At 37.4% G+C, this 22,861-nt stretch overlaps 1 protein-coding gene across 1 annotated transcript in view; it reads right to left on the reverse strand.

Annotated features, from left to right (window-relative positions):
• LOC126282429 (uncharacterized) overlaps window positions 1-22,861 on the reverse strand; it is a 183,904-nt gene that overhangs the window by 86,734 nt on the left and 74,309 nt on the right. The window contains exons 3-5 of the mRNA XM_049982118.1: window positions 9,745-9,825; window positions 7,113-7,228; window positions 4,379-4,466 (exon numbers count right to left, since the gene is read on the reverse strand). Of these exons, the coding sequence (XP_049838075.1) occupies window positions 4,379-4,466; window positions 7,113-7,228; window positions 9,745-9,825 (285 nt within the window). The remainder of the gene's footprint in view (window positions 1-4,378; window positions 4,467-7,112; window positions 7,229-9,744; window positions 9,826-22,861) is intronic.

Genomic DNA, 22,861 nt, shown 5'->3' on the forward strand with positions numbered 1-22,861 from the left:
AGTTTTTCCCCCTAAGGTAAGACTTTCCGCTCCCGGGATTGGGATGACTCCTAACCCTCTCCCTTAAAACCCACATCCTTTCGTCTTTCCCTCTCCTTCCCTCTTTCCTGAAGAAGCAACTGTCGGTTGCGAAAGCTAGAAATTTTGTGCATGTGTTTTATTTATTGTGCCTGTCTACCGGCGCTTTCCCACTTGGTAAGTCTTGGAATCTTTGTTTTTCATATATTTTTCCCATGTGGAAGTTTCTTTCTATAGAACAAAACACACAAACACACACACAGAATTACTAGCTTTCGCAACCGATGGTTGCTTCTTCAGGAAAGAGGGAAGGAGAGGGAAAGATGAAAGGATGTGGGTTTTAAGAGAGAGGGTAAGGAGTCATTCCAAGAAGAAACTTCCACATGGGAAAAATATATTAAAACAAAGATTCCAAGACATACCAAGCGGGAAAGTGCCGGTAGATAGGCACAGAGTGTGTGTGTGTGTGTGTGTGCAGAAAGAAACTTCCACATGGGAAAAATGCCTTTAAATATGTCTGCTTGTGTCTGTGTATGTGCGGATGGATATGTGTGTGTGTGTGTGTGTGTGCGAGTGTACACCTGTCCTTTTTTTCCCCTAAGGGAAGTCTTTCCGCTCCCGGGATTGGAATGACTCCTTACCCTCTCCCTTAAAACCCACATCCTTTCATTTTTCCCTCTCCTTCCCTCTTTCCTGACGAAGCAACTGCCAGTTGCGAAAGCTCGTAATTCTGTGTGTGTGTTTTGTTCATGTGCCTGTCTGCCGGCGCTTTCCCGCTTGGTAAGTCTTGGAATCTTTATATATATATGCCTGTCTGCCGGCGCTTTCCCGCTTGGTAAGTCTTGGAATCTTTATATATATATATATATATATATATATATATATATATATATATATATATATAAAAAACAAAGATTCCAAGACTTACCAAGCGGGAAAGCGCCGGCAGACAGGCACATGAACAAAACACACACACACACACACACACACACACACACACAGAGTAATTCTGTGTGTGTGTTTTGTTCATGTGCCTGTCTGCCGGCGCTTTCCCGCTTGGTAAGTCTTGGAATCTTTGTTTTTAATATATTTTTCCCATGTGGAAGTTTCTTTCTGTTTTATTTACATCATATATATATATATATATATATATATATATATATATATATATATATATATATATAACTTGTTGGTTTATCTCTAGAACACAATACTGCAGCAATTCTGCATGGCATGGATTCAAAAAGTCCCTCATAGGTTTCCGCAGGTGTTTGGCAATAAGATGGCTACACACAGGTCATGCAGTTCCTGTAAATTACAGGTCACTTAGTTTGAGAGCATGGAGCTAGTGCCCGGTAGCATCTCAGAAGTTTTACATTGGGTTCAGACCACACAAATTTGATGACGCAGGCATTACTGTGAGCTCAATATATCCTTCTCAGATTACTGTAGCATGATTCTGGTGTGTGACAAGGACAGTTATCCCGCTGGAAGATATCATTGCTGTTGGGGAAGACATCAAGCGTAAATGGACGTAGATGGTCAACAACAATGTTCACTCCAGCCTACGGCTGTCATGGTGCATTTGATTATTACCACAAATCCCAAGTAAGCCCACATAAATGTCCCCAACAGTATAATACTTGCTCACTACTAGTCTGCATTCATGGTATGAAGCATATTTTGATTGCCGTACACCTGAATGACAGCATATATGGACACTGCCATCACTTAACAACGTACATGATTCATCTGACCAGTCAACATTTCCAGTGATCCACAGGTACACACTCTATGATACTGTGTCCACTGCAGTCATGAATGATAATGTCAATGGGTCAACATCAGAATGCAAAACAGACAGCTGCTGTAACTCCCATCTTCAACAATGTGGGCTGAAACACTTGTACCTGGATTTTACCCTGCCATCAGGACTGCCACAGACTGCAGCCTATCCTGCTTTGCAGAGCAGGCAAGCCTTCAACCAATGCTTTCTGTGATGAGAAATGGACTTTCACACCTTGGTGCATAACTCATGATAACCATTTTCCTCATATGCTTATGACAAGAGCACATGAACTGGTGAGCAGCTATGCTGTTTCTGAGATGCTCATTCCTATCTGTTGTTTGTCAACATTGCTTATGCCACTGGATTTCGCCATTTGCAGCCTGTGTCATCGTTCTTTTTTAACTCATCTCTACCCCTCGTCTACTTCCCTTCAAACATCACATGCTGGCAATACCACCAGGTGGCATTTAATCTTGTGCTGGGTGGTGGTCGTAATGCTTTGGCTCATTAGTGTACATTTTGATGAAATATTTCATTAAGCAAAATGCTGGACACTCTGCCTATAAACTGTACTGCCCTTTGGCTCAGTTACTGCAATAACCAAATCAGAGAATAAAAATAATTTATCATAAGTGGTGTGGTTTGTATATACATTCAGTGGACAGCAAAACACTGAGCTACACGGTTTCATGAAGATTACAGAAGGTACTGACAGTTTTCCACAAACCCCTGCAATTTGTTTCACTGTTACTTGTTAGGAATTGCTACTACTCATTATCATTACATCAATTAGTTTTTTGAACATCTATCTCTACATGCTTCTAGAGCTGAGCACTTTCACAGCTGCAAACACTCTGCCTTTCCACATGCCCTGTACCATTACTAACAGACTCCTTGTTGGTCACCATGGATGTAATGTCCTTATACACCAACAATCCCCATGCCCAAGACTTTACCTAATACCTAAACCATAACCTTTTTCCTAACCACCTTGACTACCACATCCTGACCCAGAATTGTTTTATTTTCAAGACCAGGTTCGTAATACTGCAATGGGTACTCGCATGGCACCATCCTGTGCTAATCGATTTATGAGCCATCTGTCTAAATCCTTCCTAGCCAGTCAACACATGAAACCCCTTGTCTATTTCAGATTCACTGATGACTTTTTCATGGTAAAGTCTCACAGCAGGGGCAACCTTTTCTCTTTCCTCTATAACCTCAATGCCTACTCCCAAACCCGCTTCACTTGATCTCAACTCAACGAGCCACCTTCGTATTGTTCCAAGTCAAAAGTCTTTTTCTTACAGCATTACCACTAACACAGTGGTAAGCAAGATTTGTCAAAATCTGCCAATAACCTTACCAGAGCCTATAATGATAGACTGTATCCTATCCAGATCATCCATAACCAGATCTCCCATGTCATCTCTCCCTCCTGACATTAGTAAACCTGTTAACCAGCCACAAATAAAGCACTCCTCAGATCACCCAATATCACTCTGATCTTGAAAAGATCTACAACATCCTTCACCAGTGCCTTGACTACCTCTCATCATACCCTTAGATGAGAGAAACTCTATCCAAAAACTCAGCCACATCACTCAAAGTTGTGTTTTGCTGCCCACACAACCTACAGGATATCCTTGTTCATCCCAATTCCAAGTCTGCTCTCAATCCTGCACCCCATGCATTGTTCCCTTGTGGTCAACCCAGGTGCAAGGCCTGTCCCATACACCCACCCATTCCCACCACAGTCCAGTCACAGGCATTTCCTACCCTATAAAAGGCAGGGCCATATATGATATCAGTTATGCTTCAGTTACTATGCAGCATTCTATGTGGGCATGACAAGTAACCAACTGTCTGCTCGCAAGAATGGCCAATACCGAACTATGGCAAACTGCAAACTTCACCATCCCCTCTCCCTTTCTCTCTACCCCTCCTGTCACCCACCTCATCTCCACCTCCCCCCAACCCCCTGCCCACCCTGCCTCTCTCTATCTCTCTTATGTGCTCTATCCTCTGAAATTATTTTTGTCTTGTTGTACAGCTGCTGAGTCATCTGTTGAAAGGTGTGCCTCACACTATCCTGCTATTCCCTCCTCACCTTGTGTGTACTTTCCTAAACCTTTCCCACCTCCTTCTGCCCTGGCAACTGCTGTGGATAATCAACAGTCAGTCTCACCCTGACTGAGGGTGTGTACATTTGGGTCTATGGTTGTGTGTTTGAATATGTGCATTTCAACTAAAGAAAGAGCTCAAAAGCTTGTGTAACTATTATTTACTGTTGTCTGATTGCCTCTCCTTCATTTTAGATAGCATTCCATCCAGTAATTAAAATTGTTGTTATATACTGAAGAAATCCTGAAATACACAAATCCAACCTAAACATCAATAAAGGAATCCTCATACTGTAAACACGCTAAACAATCTTGTCACTACCTCAAAGAATTTCAAGGAAAAAAATTAATGTGTCGCATTAATTATAAGGAAAATTATTACACTTTTACATAAGGGATAGGATTACCTCACTATAATATTATTCAAGATGCATTTATAATTAATTACCTGCAACATCTTGAGACTGAATTCTGCTGTGCAATTACTTAAACATGTGAAAACAGTTTTTCCATCTCCAATTTGGTTTTCAGCATATCTGTAAACAAATTTAAACCATGAGAATTTCACGACAGTATTTATTAGTTGTATTATTAGCTTACTGATGATCGTATTGCAGTTTTCATAAAATGGTAACATAGATGTTAGTTATGGGTGAGATATGGAAAATTCAACCAGAACCTTGGGTTAGGGGAGACTTACCAGAGAGAATAAGAAAGAAAAATGGGATTTTTCCATAACTCTACTCATTTTTCCTAAAGTTCACCAGCCCTTTACCTTCATCTCTCCTCCTTCTCCTTCAGTTCTTCTGCCAGAAGAAGGAGTCATAGGCTCTGAAAGCTTGCACATTTTCTTAACTTTTATGCCTATGAACTATCACTTGAGATGTAAAGGATACAGATATAGAGAACAAAACATGCTCAACAGAGGAAGACAGTGATGATGAGGCAATCAAGGAAACCATCATCATGCTCACTGAGGCACAGAAATTGGCTGATCTATTATTTAAGATGACAGACTAAATTAGTCTGATTATATTGATGTTTTGACACTCTGGAAAATAAGAATCATAATCATAAAAAAGAAGAATGACTACTTCCCAAAAGTGAATTGAAAACAAGTGATGGAGCGAGCTTTTAAATGTAACATGTAGCATTTTTTGTAAATATTTTCCAGTAAAAATACGTGTGCTTTGGATTATCCACGTTTTTTGATAATTTGGAATCTATGGTCAACCTTGGTCTGGTAATTGCAAGTGTGTCATACTTTAACATTAGCAGATTATTAATTTCTGCAGAAAAATTTTAACCTAATTTATCTAGTGTAGATGAAAATACTCTGGTTATTTTGCATCAGCTGTTTTATTGCCAACATTCTGTAACGTAGGTTGCTCTGATAAGCTTGAAAGTAACATATTTCATATTTATATTCCTACTAATAGCACTTCTTGTTATGGTGGTGTTCATAACACCACTTTTTTTCTGGCTTAAGTATAATGTAGGAGATCACGGAGTAATGAAAAACATATTTGAACATTTTGCAAATAGCTTAGTTGAAAGTCAAAATATCTCTAATGTCATTTGTATTGTTCATTTGGATACCAGCATATCATTTGACAAATTAATGATCAAATAGTACATAATCCATCACTAATTACATGAAAGAACTAATTCACTGACAGTTTTTATTCTTGAACCCAATCACATTCAGAGGCTTATTTATTACATTTAATGAAGCATCAAGAAAATATAATAGAAAGCAATCACAGTCATGAAGATGGATGAGTACACATATGACTGCAGCAATTTTCTCTTGATCCTTCTTGTCATATCATTAAATGTAATGAAGTGGAATCTGAAGATCATTCTGTACAAGAACTAAAACTGGTAATGAATCAAAGCTTTCATGTGAGTTGTAACACATTCCTTTTTGTTTAACACTACACTCTCTAGCTCCAGTCAGGCACTGTCAGCCTTGAAAGATATGAGTGACCATTGGTTCTAGATTTAACAGAATGAGGTCAGTGGGATGAACCTAATTTGAAATTTGAATATTTGCTCAAGGTAAAAACATTCACTTCTGATTAGATAAATAAAAAAGCTATTGCAATAGCAATCACTGAGGCATATGGCAGTACACACAGTACTACACAAGGTGTTCTGTGAAACCAAAAATGCTCAAAAATGCTCCATGTTCCAAAATTTTAGATCACATAAGAAGATTAGGAATGAGATACTGATTACCTGAATGAGAAGAACATGCCCCACGCCCATCTTGAGAACAATCTTACTGATATGGTGTTAAAGGAAGTCAGCACAGCACAGAAAGAATAGCTTTTCTTCATCTAACTTTCAACAGGAGCTCAATAATATGGAAGGGAGAATGAGACAACCAAAGGAAATCCACATTCCATAATAAAGTGCCTGGTGTGACCTTTCCTTAACATTTTCTGACAGGAAAGACAGAATTCTTCTCACCATAAACAGAAACTTACTTATGGCAGATGAGCTCATTTCATGATGTTTGGCCCCCTTCAGCAGTACGGGCCCTGAGATAGAGCACCAGATTCCCCCTTCACCCTTCTCTCTCACTGGGCTTGGGAGGGAGAACAACAGTCATAGGAGAGATAGATAATAAAAGGAGGGAGTAGATAAAGGTCAACTTCCAGAAGAGATATCATTTGACAATGAAGAGATGACAAAGGACAGACAAACAATTACAATAGTGAACAAAGAGAAATTATAGGGGAAGGGGATATGTTAAGGGGAATAAGAGGAAACTGGGGAATGACAGAAAAAAATGTTTGGAGGGGATGTGAGTTTAGGTGCTTAAAGGAGGGAGGAAATGGTGACAAAATGGAAGAAAAGTGATTGATGAAGACAGAAAGGGCAAGAGGGAATGATGTAGAGAGGGATGTGGAGGGGGAGAGAAAAGAGCATAGAGCAATAGAGGTGGAGGAAAAGAGCAATGTGGCATAGAGAGGAAGGTGGAGGGGACAGCGAATGGTGTAGACAGTGAGAAGCTGTGATGAAAAAAAGATGGAATGCAGGAAGAAAGGGAAGGAGTGTTGGTATAGAGTAATTGGGAAAACAAATAAGGGAGCTGCAGTGATAGTCGGAGAGAGTTACACAAAGACATACATATTTTATAACAGACTTTGTAATACATTTCAGTCAGTACTTACTTCTTTAAGCAGGTTTTGCAGAATATATCACCTTCAGCACAGGTGACAACATCCTCTACTAAAACTTCATTATCGAAGCAACAACCACACTCCAGCAATTCATTATTTTCCTTAGCCTATGGAAGCCAAGACAACTATGAAAATGTGCTATTAAGATCTAAATCAAACAAATACATAGCTTAAATTAAAAATTGTGAAGTCTAATGTTTATTGCAAAAAGTGGTATCAAATTCCAAGGCTACAAGCCCTTCTATTAAAATTAGTACTCTGTCTCAGTCTTTAAATTCTTTTACTATCTTTGTCTATGGTTAGATGTCTTACATAATCACTCCATATCAATTAGGACATTGATGTAGTATGCACACAACAGAGAACAATAACATTTTGTCTTGCCACAAGAAGAATAATACACTGCTGAAAAAATCACAATACCAAAAAATAATGCAGAGTAATGAAATTTTAGGAATACTTTTTGTCTGGGGCATATTCAAGTGATTAACATTGCAAGATCATTAGTTAATGTAAGTGCAAAAGATGCCATTTCAAATGTGAAATGCTGGTACATTAATCACCAGTGTAACTGTGAATGTTGAATGCAAGCATTCAAATGCACATGCATGGTGTTGTACAGGTGCTGGATGTCAGTTTGTGGAATGGGAGTTCTATATATGTTGCACTCGGTCAGTCAATAAAGGGATGGTTAATGCTGTATGTGGATGGTGCTAGAGTTGTTGTCCGATGATGTCCCATCTATGCTCAATTAGGTACACATCTGGTGATCGAGCAGGCCAAGGCAACATGTCTACACTCTTTACAGCACTGTACACAGCAGTATGTGGATGAGCTTTATTCTGTTGGGAAACACCCCCTGGAATGCTGTTCACGACAGGTCAAATCACTAGACAGATGTACAGTTTTGCAGTCAGGGTGCATGGGATAACCACAAGAGTGGTTCCGCAGTTGTAAGAAATCACACCCCAGACCATAATTCCAGGTGTAGGACCAGTGTGTCTAGAACGCAGATAGTTTGGTTGTAGGCCCTCAACTGGCCTTCCTCAAACCAACACATGCCTATCACTGGCAATGAGGCAGAATCAGCTTTCATACCTATACACTGCCCTCCAATGAGCTCTCACTTGACACCAGTGAAGCCACAAATGGTTGTGGTTTGGGATTAGTGGAATGCACACCACAGGGTGTCCGGTTGAGAGCTGTCCTTGAAGTAACCAATTTGTAAAAGTTCAGTGTGTCACTGTGGTGCCAAGCGCTGCTCAGATTGCTGCTGTAGATGCAGTATGATGTGCCATGAGCCATACACCAAAAAAATGGTCTTCCCACTCTGTAGTGCCATGTGGCCATTTGGAGATCAGTCTTCTTGTGACCATACATTCTCAAGACCACCACCACCTGTAATCATGTACAGTCTTTCCGCAATATTGCAGAAGGAACATCCAGCTTACATGACCTTGTTCAAACTCAGTGAGGTGTTGATAGATGCGTTTGTCACCTTGAAGGCATTCTAGACTAATATCAACTCACCACATCCAATCTCAAAAGTAATTATCACTTGCAACTCTTACAACACGTATTTAAAGCAAGCCTGATTTGCATCCTCATAGTGGTGCTACTGGTCTACTCTTATGTGACTGGTGTGAAATTTGAATAGACATCATCTTTCAGGTACAGAAATATGCGTACCAACTTTTATGTACTACAACTCCTTCTTGGTGTTGATTTTTTTTCCATCAGTGCATATGAATCGAGTGAAATTTTTTTGTGTTCATTCCAAAGACATAAATACTTTTCTCTGCCATCCAGCTATTCTATGACATAGCCAATTTGGAATTCACTGTTTGCTTCACCTTCTTTCTTATTCATATTATGTCTAACATACATAAATGTTCATTTTACACCAGCTGCATGTACATACTCATGTATCAGTTACTGTCAGCACTGATTACTGAACATTTAATCACTATGAACAATAGATTTCATGGACTGAGTCAGATATATCAATTGTTGTATGGAATTTTTGAAACTAGTTTTCTTAAAAAGTTTGTGCCCCATGTTCACATTGGGAAATCTGTATACAGGTCTTTGATTGTTAATTTACTGACCACAGGCTAAAAGCAGCATTTGTAAATCAACAGACAAAGTAGATTGTATCAAGACTACTTTCTTACAAAGTGTGCACTGGTAAGTTACCTATATGGCTACAGTGTTCTTATGCATTAACTGAATACATACAGAATTCTGCAAAAATTGTAAATATTGAGAGAGAGAGAGAGAGAGAGAGAGAGAGAGAGAGAGAGAGAGATCTGATAGCATGTTTTTTAAGTTCCATAATTTGATGAATACCTAATATATTTGCGTCACAAAAGTCATCATTAAACTTTCTGTAAAGATAACAATGAGTGAAATGTTTCTACATTTTTATCAGAATCAAACCTTAATTAACTGCCTATTCTATAGGATCGGCATGAAAGGAGTGGCAGGGAGGAGAGGTCAGGGGTGGGGCAGTGTCTTCTATCCTACAATATGATATGCCCCATTCCAGTGTACAAGATGATTCAAATGAAGTAAATTTTATAACAACCCTGTCAATACAGTGTATTGTGAAACCTTTACCTACCTTTCTAAGTGATTCAACTCTCTTCAGTTCCTTTTCATTAAGATAAGTTTCTATATCTTGTCTGTTTTCAATAAAGGCCACCTGTAAGAAACAGAAAGTTCTATTATTCTCCATTTCTAAGGGATCTGATACTAAATACTAACTATTAAAATACTATGTGCAATTGTTTTAATCATCTTTGGATGTTGGTTCTCTTCTTTTCATGCTTGCTGAGAAAAAAATGGAGGGACATTCTGCTTTGTGCAAGACACCATTTGTTTAGTTTTTCTTTATTGCATGTTAGCACAAAAAATGTAGGATACATAAAAACTAAACAAATGGTGTCTTGCATAAGGTGGAATGTCTCTACAATTCAATTGGGTTGCCTGAATTGAAAGTGACAGTTATCATGGCAACAATACCTTGAATTTGAGTAGTATGAAAACAAACAGACAATAATATGATGTAAATTTCACATAAATAATGATGACAGGGTGATACAGTGAGCTGTATTATTTGTAAGCTCTAGCCATCCATATGCTAATGGATATCAATGAAAAGGATTACTACAAAATACGTTAATAATAAATAAAAACATTACAAGCAACATCTCATAACACAAAACATATAACACTTGTCACAATAAACAAATACTTCGCAAAAATGTTGAGACTAAATAGGACTAATAGGACTAAAGGTATGAATCCTACATTAAAGTAATAAGCTTGGCAGACTAGCAGATAAGGCATTTATTATTCAAGACAGCTCTGTTCCCAATTATATGCTTGACCCAATAAGAATTAAGCTATTCAGAAAAGGAGTTTTTGTCTAATTATGCAAAATATGGAGCTGATCATATCTTTGTTGTGAGTGGGAGGGGGGGGGGAGGCTTGTATCAAAGATTTGGAGGTATCTTTGCTAGCACTTACTGAATGTACTGGGAGCAGCAATTTGTAGACTGTGGTTCATGTCAGTATCAGTGAAACCTGACACGTGGTTTCTGACGCCATCCTTTGTCTCATTTGGTCGCTTGCCCAAGTGGTGAAGATGACTACCCTCACTACCATGTTGAGAGCAGAGCTCATGCTTTGTAGTATTGTGCCAGGGAGTAACTGTGGTCTTTTGGTTTGGAGCCCCGCAAAAGCCTTCAAACATCAGACCAGACTATATATGGTGACCCTGTGAGCACTCTTTACATTATAAAGTACCCCTGTTGGCATGATGGGCTGCATAAAGCACAGAGCTGTTAGAGGGTCAACAGTATTTGTTGTGGATAGTTTCTAAGAAGTCTTTGTCATGCGTATGGTTTGGAACAAGGTAGTCTTGAGTGAGATGTTGTCTTTCTGCAGCTCAAGAAAAGAAAATGTACACTTACTAGTACACTGTGGGTATGATTACAGTAAGGTCCCAAATTACTCCTTTTATTAACAATAGTACTGAGCACATAGAACTTGGAACAGGAATGTTATGAAAATGAGAAATAAATAGTAACAAATTATTAAATTTCAAATGCAGTACATACCAGCAAGATAGGCTGGACACCAAGGGATGTGGTGTGTTTGATGGCATGACACCAAGGGAAGTGGTGTGTTTCATGGCTTAATAAACTAAGACACATCTAATGATAGAAACAATAGAGTCGATGGCATGATAATTTGCGTGAATTGACATCAAATATGGCCCAAAATTATTAGCCTGGTGCTTTACCAGCAACTCAAATCATTTATGTAAAAGGTGGGATGCTTTATAGAAAGATGAGAAAAAATCACATGCATCTAAATACATAATCATAGTATTGTAATATGAAAGCTGCAGTTTGTGAGAATGGACTGGAAGACATTCAGATTTGAGGAGAGTAAAGAGGATCTATAGCAAAAAATCAAAGCTACTGTAGGCTGAGTGTTCTGTAAATATGTTCTGTAGATTGTAATCAGAGATGGGAAACAACTGAAATGAAGAATGGTGACAAAACAAAAGATGAACACAGTTTTAAACATAATGTGAAAGCATTCAACAAATTCAAAAGCAAGTTCCTAACTTGCCGAGTTCTCAAACAATCTAAAGTAGTATTATCTTATTAAAAATCAGTCAATGGATCAAAGTAATATGCTAATTGATTATGACAGCACCAAAATGAAAGATTACAAGCAGAAGGAACACCAGAATCTGTCTTTTGAAACTACTTTACGAGTAAGCTCACATTGTAATTCTTACTTTTGAGCACTGAATGGATGTAAAGTGACAGGTACTGAACCAAGTGAGGATAAAATTAAAATCAAAGTCATTTAACAAAAGAAAAGACCATCACACTTGAAGGAGTACACATTAAATTCGACATTAAATATCTTCTCTCTTCTACAATTTACCACAGGTCATTAAAAAACAGTGTGCACCACATAAATGATTAAAATGAGCAGATCATTTATTTTTCATGAGGTTTCTAGAAAACATGTAAATTTCAGCTCATTTGCATTAAAGGAACAAACAAAGCATATTATGGTTTGAACTTCCATCAATAATGAGGTCAGAAGAGAAGGAGCACAAGCTTGGGTATTGGATAACGCACTTATGGGGAAGGAAACTAACCTATTGGCATCCACATTAAATGAATTGGGGAAATCATGAAAAATCTAAATCTGTGCAGCTGGACAAGGACTTCAGCCCCTTTCCTTCCAATGTTAGCCCAATTCTTTTAATGCTCACACAGTGGAGCAGACGTCTATAGTGTACCTAAATTGGGATACCTGAAAGACTGTAAAATATTCCCCCCCCCCCTCCCTCTGTCTCTCTCTCTCTCTCTCTCTCTCTCTCTCTCTCTCTCTCTCTCTCTCTCTCTCTCTCTAATCTATCTTTCTACCTACCTACCTCTACCTCATGATTTACAGGAAGATAAATGTATGCATTATCTCACTAATTTCAATATTTTAATGTTCATTTGTTAACTTTTCACTTCCTTTGTTATGGACACCTCCATGGTAGGATGTTTTATGTATATGCTACATCTTTTCTGAAAAAAAAGTATAAACTTCTGTCAAAAAGTATTCAATACTGTCTTTATTACAAGTTTGGAGTAGGGTTTTATTTCGTAGGAGGAAAATCATTTGTCTATTAAGATTCCTACTACAAAAATTTTATATCACAAAGATGATTCCTTACCGATGTGACATGTCAGCAGATAGTTATTTATCTAGTAGTAGGAAGGCCACAGAAGAAGATTCCTAAACTGCTACTATTAAGAAGAGGCCAGGTAAAGCGGTAACTTCTGTGGATGTTAATTTACAAGACATTAATGAGAATTAATAGTGTTACAGCTGAATCTAATAACAGCAGCCATTTGATCTCCCATACTCCCCACATATCTTTGGAGACTTACCATTATTTATACTAATTAAAAAAGAACTAAATCATGTCGCTAGCACTTCAACTGGGTACCAGTGACATGACACTGCTGAATGAACATTTAAGTGAGTAAATACAAGTGTTCTATCAATACATTGTAAATGTATGAATTGTACTTTATTTCTATGTTACATGTTTGAAACTACTGTGGATGAATGAGACGAGCCGCAGAATTGAGGAAGTAAGAAAGCTATAGAGGAAAAATATCCAAATAATATACTGGAGGTAAATTGCAAAAAATATGGAAACAACCATTTTTCAAAACAGGTAGGAACCATCCAATTATTAAGCTGGCATGATTATGCTTCATAGAGTCTGTATCAGTATTAAGCCCAGACCTTAAAAACTGTGTTTATTATGACTTCTTTCTTATCTCAGACGTTATGTCTGGTCTAAAGAAGAAAGTGACGCGGACCTTGATCAAGCATGATTTCCTTTTAACTGTACGGTATATGTTATATTGCATTTAGGAACTTTCGGGTAATTGAACATGTATCAATAATTACGGCTTTCTGTAGTTGTATCAAGTTTGGATGTAGCTGTATTGCATTGATGTACTGGTGGATATTGTGTGGTATGACTCCTGTAGTTGATAGTATAATTGGTATAATGTTAACTTTATCCTGATGCCACATATCCTTGACTTCCTCAGCAAGTTGGATATATTTTTCAATTTTTTCTCCTCTTTTCTTTTGTATACTTGTTGTATCGGGTATGGATATTTCGATTAGTTGTGTTAATTTCTTCTTTTTATTGCTGAGTATGATGTCAAGTTTGTTATGTGCTGTTGTTTTATCTGTTATAATGGTTCTGTTCCAGTATAATTTGTATTCATCATTCTCCAGTACATTTTGTGGTGCATACTTGTATGTGGGAACATGTTGTTTTATAAGTTTATGTTGTAAGGCAAGCTGTTGATGTATTATTTTTGCTACATTGTCATGTCTTCTGGGGTATTCTGTATTTGCTAGTATTGTACATCCGCTTGTGATGTGATCTACTGTTTCTATTTGTTGTTTGTAAAGTCTGCATTTATCTGTTGTGGTATTGGGATCTTTAATAATATGCTTGCTGTAATATCTGGTGTTTATTGTTTGATCCTGTATTGCAATAATGAATCCTTCCATCTCACTGTATATATTATGTAAATGTATTGAGTGCTTCTAGGTCTGTGTTACTCCCATTTCACTACTCCAAGTGAGTAGGTCAATATTGGTACAGCATAAGTATTTATAGCTTCTGTTTTGTTTCTTGCTGTCAATTCTGTTTTCAGTATTTTTGTTAGTCTTCATCTATATTTTTCTTTTAGTTCTTTAATATTTGTATTATCTATTCCTATTTTTTGTCTGTATCCTAGATATTTATAGGCATCTGTTTTTCCATCGGTTCTATGCAGTCGCTGTGGTTATCCAATATGTAATCTTCTTGTTTAGTGTGTTTTCCCTTGACTATGCAATTTTTCTTACATTTGTCTGTTTCAAAAGCCATATTTATATCATTGCTGAATACTTCTGTTATCTTTAGTAATTGGTTGAGTTGTTGATTTGTTGCTACCAGTAGTTTTAGATCATCCATGTATAGCAAATATGTGATTTTGTGTGGGTATGTTCCAGTAATATTGTATCCAAATTTGTATTATTTAGCATGTTGGATAGTGGGTTCAGAGCAAGGCAGAACCAGAAAGGACTTAATGAGTCTCCTTGGTATATTCCACGCTTAATCTGTATTGGCTGTGATGTGATATTATTTGAATTTGTTTGGATATTAAGTGTGGTTTTCCAATTTTTCATTACACAGACACAAGCAGACATATGTCTGCTTGTGTCTGTGTATGTGCGGATGGATATGTGTGTGTGTGTGTGTGTGTGTGCGAGGGTACACCTGTCCTTTTTTCCCCCTAGGGTAAGTCTTTCCGCTCCCGGGATTGGAATGACTCCTTACCCTCTCCCTTAAAACCCACATCCTTTTGTCTTTCCCTCTCCTTCCCTCCTTTCTGAAGAAGCAAGCGTCGGTTGCGAAAGCTAGAAATTTTGTGTGTGTGTTTGTGTGTTATTTTATTATGCCTGTCTACCAGCACTTTCCCGCTTGGTAAGACTTGGAATCTTTGTTTTAATATGTTAAATAATTTCCTTAGATGTGAATGTGTTGAGGTGAACTTCTTTAGCCAGAAATTTGCTATTTTATCTTTTCCAGGGGCTTTCCAATTGTGAGTAGAATTAATTGCTTTGGTGGCTTCATGTTGCAAAATTATCACTTCAGGCATTTGTGGTATCATCTTGTATGTGTCTGTTTCTGCTTCTATCCACCGTGCATGCCTGGTATGTTGTGCCGGGTTTGACCATATGTTGCTCCAAAAGTGTTCCATGTCTGTTATGTTTGGTGGATTGTCTATTTTAATGTGTGTGTTATCTATTGTCTGGTAGAATTTCTTTTGGTTTGTGTTGAATGTTTGGTTTTATTTCCTTCTATTTTCACTTTTTTTGTATCTTCTAAGTTGTTTGGCCAATGCTTGTAATTTCTGCTTCTTTTCATCTAATTGCTCTATTGCTTCTTGTTGTGAGATTTTACCTAACCTTTTTCGGTTTTTTTCTGACATTTGATGTCTTATAAATTGTGTTAGCTGTCCAATGTCTTTTCTCAGTTTTTCTATTCTGGTCTGTAGCCTGTGTTGCCATGCTGGTTTTGTGGGTTTCTTCTGTGTGTTGGTTGGTTCTGATCTCTGCCTGGTGTGTATATTTAGAGTAGTGAAAGCTCCTATATAAACCAGTAGTTGTAACTCTTCTATAGTTGTGTTTTCATTTATTTTGTTGTGTATGATTGTGTTGATAGTTTTTATTGTTGTTTCGACTTGTGGGTTATTTGGCAGTCTATGCAAGAATGGTCTAATGTCTGTATTTGCATCTTTGTATTCTATATATGTCAGCTGAAATTTTTCTTCTATATCTAACCTGTGTGTCACTTTGTGTTCTATTTGTACTTGTTCTGGTGGCAGTCTTAAGATTTCGTTTTCCTCTGACTGTTTAATAGATGCGTGTTGTTCTTTGTTTGTTTGCTCTGGGATGTGTGAGTCCATCACTGTATTTTCTTCTTCTTCTGATTGGACATTATTTTGATCCAGTATTTGTTGTACTTGTTGTTTTATGTTTTCTAATTCTGACTGGGGTATCCTGTTATTTTTTATTATTACACGGATCTGACCAGCTAGTCGTTGTTCTGTTAAAAATTTTAATTCTGGGTACCTGGTAATAAATGTTGTGTATACTTGTGATCTGTATCCAGTTGTGTTGGTTCCTAGGTTTGTTGCTTGGTAATAACAGAACATGAGGTGTCGATTAACTTCATCTGACCATCTCATCCTCTGTCTTTGTTTTCCTTCTAGAGTGGTTGCAGGAAGCATATCCTGCAAAACACCGCTATTTGGATTTAAATCATTTTCCAGTTGGCTAGCAGTGTCATTACCATTGTGGGCGGGCATAGGGTTCAAGCGTCGTCCCCAACCATGACGGCGCTTGTCCGAGGCTTCTTTAGTTGTGTCCTGAACCAACTAATCACACTAAAAGTAGGGTTAGCCCTATTAGTGGTTTGTTCTTTTCATCGCCTTTTACAACTGGCAGAACATACTGGAGGCCTATACTTTTCCCGGGCCTCCACAGGGTACTATTATTATTATTATTATTATTATTATTATTATTATAGTAGTAGTACTAGTAGTAATGTTGTTGTTCTAAAAAATTGTTTCAATACTACATAGAACATAACACAGGCAACAATGAAAGACTATATGGACACACTGTAAATTGTACATAAAGTTTTGAAAAGTCTCATAATATATTGTAAAGAAGATTACTGTTTTAATTGCCCAAATCTTTTTTTTAGTTTGTCAATATGGAACCAATAAGTAAAGCTGTTGTTCAGAATAGTGAAAGAAATGTAGATGGTAAAACTGTTGCTGTGCATAGCCAGACGATGAATGGCAGTGAATCACAGAATGTCAGTTGTTAGCAGGAAATGATGAATTTTATTTAAACTCAACTGATATCGAGGAGGAAAATGTACTGATGGGTTATGTAACAGTATACTCAATATATGAAATCAATCCATAAAAACTCCAGGGAGCAGTTTTTCCCAAGATAATTGCTGACAACACGTTAGTGTGGGTTCCAATTTATTTATTCGATATAGTAATAATAATAATAATATTGATAATAACAATAATAATAATAAATAATATTTATTGGTGCCCATTAACTTTACAGTCTTGGACATCGTCTTTTATGTTCATTTAGAACAATGACATCATGTCATATACATAATTAATACCTACCTCAACTAGCAAATTATATACTCTTGTACAAGCATTTACTACCAGTGATATACTGCAGTTCATAAAAGTAGAACTATCTCTATTGCAGCTCAGAATTCTTTAAGTGAGTATAAACATCATTCAATCAACAACTGTTTCAAGTTTCCCTTAAAAAGAATGTCATGGAGTTCCTTTATATTAATTGGCAACTTATTATAGAATTGTCTATCAGTTTCAAATGAACTGTGATCTGTAGCTCTTTTATTAGTCATGTGTCCTCTGATAGTCACATCTGGTTGGTGTACTGTAATTATGGATGTGTCTGTTCATTACATTTATTTCATCATTTCCTTTTACAAACAAATCTCTCTTTTGAAGCCTGACAATCTGATCCATATAGCCTGTGGTTGCCCCACCCCAAATCAATCCCATACTGCAAATGTGAATGTATTAAACCTAGTACACTTGTTTGTGGATGGGGGAGGGGGGTTATTATATTCACATGACGTTTTAATAAATAAATATTACTGATAACCTTTTTACAGATGCAGCTGATATGCTCTTTCCATGTGAGATATTCACCAATCAAGCTGGCTAAAAACCTATGTTCAACTGCAGGAAGTGATTCAATATGATATTATTAGAATTTAACAAGAACTTTATTACTACAGTCTTGTCATTATTCAGAGTATGTTTACTCACTATTAGATATTCTGTGATCATTTCAAAGTTCTCTTTATGCTAGGTGCTCAGTTAAGCCCCAGCTAATAAATGATGTATAATCAGCATAGTAGACTAGTTTTGAATCTTGTGGCTGTATTATGTTGTTAATATATACAAGAAATTAGGATGGAACTCCACAGATGAGAGTTCTGTAAGCTGATTTTACTGTTTGGGTATTACCTTCATTGTTACAACTTAGTTTAGTTCACTGTATTCTATCCACAGATAGGAACTTTTCCAACTTCGATTGCATGTACTGCATGATTCACAGAATCAAATGTGACAAATCCAGAAACATCCCAATAACTTTGTTTCCTTTATCCAGTCTGTTCTGCAGTTCATGGAAAGAAAGTTACTACTGCAGTTATTGTGGATTGACCTTTTTCGAATCCTTACTGTGAGTTGTTTAATATGTTGTATTTACAGAAGAAGGATTCCATTTGGTTTAGAATTATTCTTTCAAGCAGCCTGCCAAATGTTAAGGTCAATTAGATTGGCCTGTAATTATTTATGTCAATGGTTGCAGACTTTTTATACAATGGTCATATCTCAGTAATTTTTAAAAGCTCATGAAAGGTCCCCTAAGCCAACTTAACTGTTTATTAAATGTGTTATTGGTTTTGTTAATTAATTTTTGCATTCTATAAGTAATATAGATGATATGTCATCCCAGCCACTAGATGTTCTTATTTTGAGTTTTGATATTACTTCCATGAGCTCATATTCTGTTACACTCCTTAGGAAAAATGAATTACTCATTTTAACTGAGTTTATTTGTAATGTTGTTTCATCAATTACTTCTCTGCCATGCCTTACTAAAATGTTTTATGAAAGCCTTACATACTTTAATCCGTTCATCATAAGAATAAACCTCATGTAAACATTACACAATGTATTCTTCCACATTTGCTGGGACCTCAATGGATTTCCGTTTCACATGGGACTGCAGCCAAGCTGTCTCCAATACTGTCAAGTATGATGATAAGAGCATATTTTGTGCTGTACATTAAGCACACATCTCTTAATTATTATAATCTGTTTTTTGTTCATAGGGTTTATCCAGAAGTTCTTCTAATTGGTAAAAGAATTCTTCTACGTCACTATTTGGTGATCTATACTGGCCACTAACTATTAAGCTGTTGTTGTCTACCTTCATCTTAACTGCTGCTACTCCATAGGATATCTCCATGATGATCAACCCACTTGATGTTTTCACTATGAATGTTATTTCTAACATAAATGCCTATACCACCAGCCCTGTGTATCTTTTTGTAATATGCATTCACAATTTTGTAATTGTTTAGCTTAAAACTAAGAGCCTGTTCATTCTTGCATACAAGTTCGTTCACAATTATATGTGTGGATTACTCTCCTAGAATTTCATCAACATGTTTTATTTTGTTAGTAATGTACTGGACATTCTTTTACATCTTTTGTCTTTCTTGGTACTGTCAGTAAGTCTTTCACTTTCACCTTCATGTGTGCACACTGAAGGCCTACTTACACAAAAAAGGGATGTCAGTTTCAGTCAAAAATGAGCTGTTTTCATATATTAAACTACTGAGTTCGATCTTTTCTGTAATCAATTTGCTTAATTGTTCACCCGGAAGATGCTTACCCCTGTAGTTTAGATGCAGTCCATGTTTAGTATGCATACTCTTATCGAATGTGCCTATATCCAAAATTAAACATTTTTCGTATCTTGAATATAATAATTTAATTACCGCATTTGTTTTTCTTATCTCTTTGTTAACGCACGAGTTGTATATTAAATCATGTCAGTGTGGAATTGTAGCAACAGTCATGGTTTTTAGATTGGTTACTGAACAGAATCTGGTCATGACATAAAAAATCTGAAAAATAAACAAGGTGCTAGTACATCATAAATGTCAGAAAAGCAATTAATATCAGAAGCTATCAGTGACCTAAATATGAACATGCACAGTTTGTGCATAGACTTGTATAATGACTTAACTGAGAAGTTGGGCGATTTGAGCACAGACACAAGATGAGCAGAGTGATTTGTCAAATGATTTATGCACAGACTTGTCCACTGACTTAAATACTCTAGATCAGAAGCTCTCAACCATAATTAAAGATCAAAAGGAAACAGTGGACAGGCTTAACAGCATAACTGAAATTCAGAATAAACTACAAACTGCACAGACCAAAATGAAAGAAACCATGAAGTTTGTGCAATAGCCTGTTGGTGGATGTTTGCAGAATGAAATTTTCACTCTGCAGCAGAGTGTACGCTGAAATGAATCTTCCTTGCAAGAGAACTTCTGTGAAATTATCAGTGAGCTTTACAAAGGGGATCGATTTCTTGCAGGAGAGGAATGCTTTGGTCAACTTCTCCTGTGATAAGTGTATATTACATGTAGGTGGGGAGGAAATAGTCTTACCACTTATAAGTTAAATCAAGGTCTCAGGATTAGATTCACAGCTGCTAAGGTACTGCCTAAAGACAACCAGTTCCCTTTCTTTCCAGAGGACATCAATTCAAGTAAGAAAAATGGTTATACACAGTCTATATTTATAATGGAAGTCACCCCGCATGAGGTCTGACTTCCATGGAAGTATATATTCGAGTTTCACCAATCACAGCAAGTTTGTGAAATGGAGATTGCAATGCTTTTGTAAGCCAGTCATAGCTCATAATTCATGTTACGTGATCTCGCCATCCGATAACAGCAGATCTCCAGAGCATAGGGCACGTGATGATGTCAGCCAATAGCAACATCATTGTTAAGAAGCGTGAACACACTAATAGGAAAAGTAAATGGTTTAAATTAATGGACACAGTGAAACTACAAGAAAAGCAGCTTTCAAGTATAGTATTTGTCTTTTTTGCTTGTGTTACACTTTGAGATGCAACACGCAAATGTGCCAGTAAAATTTTAAATAATGACGTAAATGTCTGGTCTTCAAAGTGTTAAGCTTTAAGCAAGAGTCAAACATTCTGTGGTTTAAGAAATTCAAAGGACATTCTAGTGCATAACATAATTCACCTTGCATAAAATTAAATTTACTTTGAAAGTAACGCTTTTCGAACCACCTTTCACAATATTTTCCCGCGACCTTGTTTCAGCAATTGTCAGACAATACCAGAAAACAGGTGTTAGTGCCCATGTGCAACTACGTTGATGTAGGAAGCCCATATATTCACATGTATATAGCATTTACAGATCTTGCATAGCATTAAGAGATCTTACATTACATCATAAACGAAACAGGATATCACAATACTCTTGAGAAATTGGAATTTAGTAAATAACAATAAAATGCATAATTCGGATTAAAGTGCACATTCACGTGTCCAGATTCACAAAGATGTATGCCTCACCTGACTTTATCAGGTGACTGGGCGTCACTTGTGTCACACGTCTGTGCGCAACATTTCCACATTCCTAAAAATTCCTAGGTCCACTGTTTCCTATGTGATAGTGAAGTGAAAACGTGAAGGGACACGTACAGAACAAAAGCATACAGGCCGACCTCGTCTGTTGACTGACAGGGACTGCCGACAGTTGAAGAGGGTCATAATGTGCAGTAGGCAGACATCTATCCAGACCATCACACAGGAAATCAAAACTGCATCAGGATCCACTGCAAGTACTACAACAGTTAGGCAGAAGATGGGAAAACTTGGATTTCATGGTTGAGCAGCTGCTCCTAAGCCACACATCATACCGGTAAATGCCAAATGATGCCTCGCTTGGTGTAAGGACCATAAACATTGGACAATTGAACAGTGGAAAAACATTGTATGGAGTGACAAATCACAATACACAATGTGGCGATCCGATGGCAGGGTGTGAGTATGGTAGATGCCTGGCAAACGTCATCTGCCAACATGTGTAGCGCCAACAGTAAAATTTGGAGGTGGTGGTGTTGTGGTTTGGTCGTGTTTTTGATGGAGTGGTCTTGCACCCCTTGTTGTTTTGTGTGGCACTATCACAGCACAGGCTCACACTGATGTTTTAAACACCTCCTTGCTACCCACTGTTGAAGAGCAATTTGGGGATGGCAATTGCATCTTTCAACATAATTTAACACCTGTTCACAATGCATGGCCTGTGGCAGAGAGGTTACACGGCAATAACATCCCTGTAATGGACCTGACCTGAATCCTATAGAACACATAAGCGATGTTTTGGAATGCCGACTTCAAGCCAGGCCTCACAGACCAACATTGATACCTCTCCTCAGTGCACCGCTCCGTGAAGAATGGGCTGCCATTCACCAACAAACCTTCCAGCACCTGATTGGATGTATTCCTACGAGAGTGGAAGCTGTCATCTAGGCTAAGGGTGGCCAACACCTCTTTGAATTCCAGCATTACTGATGGAGGGCACCACAAATTTGTAAGATCAGTAAGTCATTTTGAGCCAGGGGTCCAGATATTTTTGATCACATGGTGTATGTATGTGAACTAAGGAAATTCCCTTTAGGTCCAATATGATTTTTTAAAAATATTGCACTGACACAAATGCACAAATGTTTCATACCAGTCGAATGGTGAGCTGCTTGACCAGCTCTTCAGCATCATGTATCTTGAGACCTGCTATGACCTGACAATATCTTGGCCTCTGCACCATAAGCCTTGTTCTCATCCAAGGGTCCTACTTTCAGACCACAGCACCACCTTTGGCTGGGAGCCTGCTCATCACACCAATGCCAGCTCCAGCACATCAGCACTCAAAACACGAC

This window comes from Schistocerca gregaria, chromosome 1 (genome assembly GCF_023897955.1).
Source record: "Schistocerca gregaria isolate iqSchGreg1 chromosome 1, iqSchGreg1.2, whole genome shotgun sequence".
NCBI classification, from domain to species: Eukaryota; Metazoa; Arthropoda; class Insecta; order Orthoptera; family Acrididae; genus Schistocerca; species Schistocerca gregaria.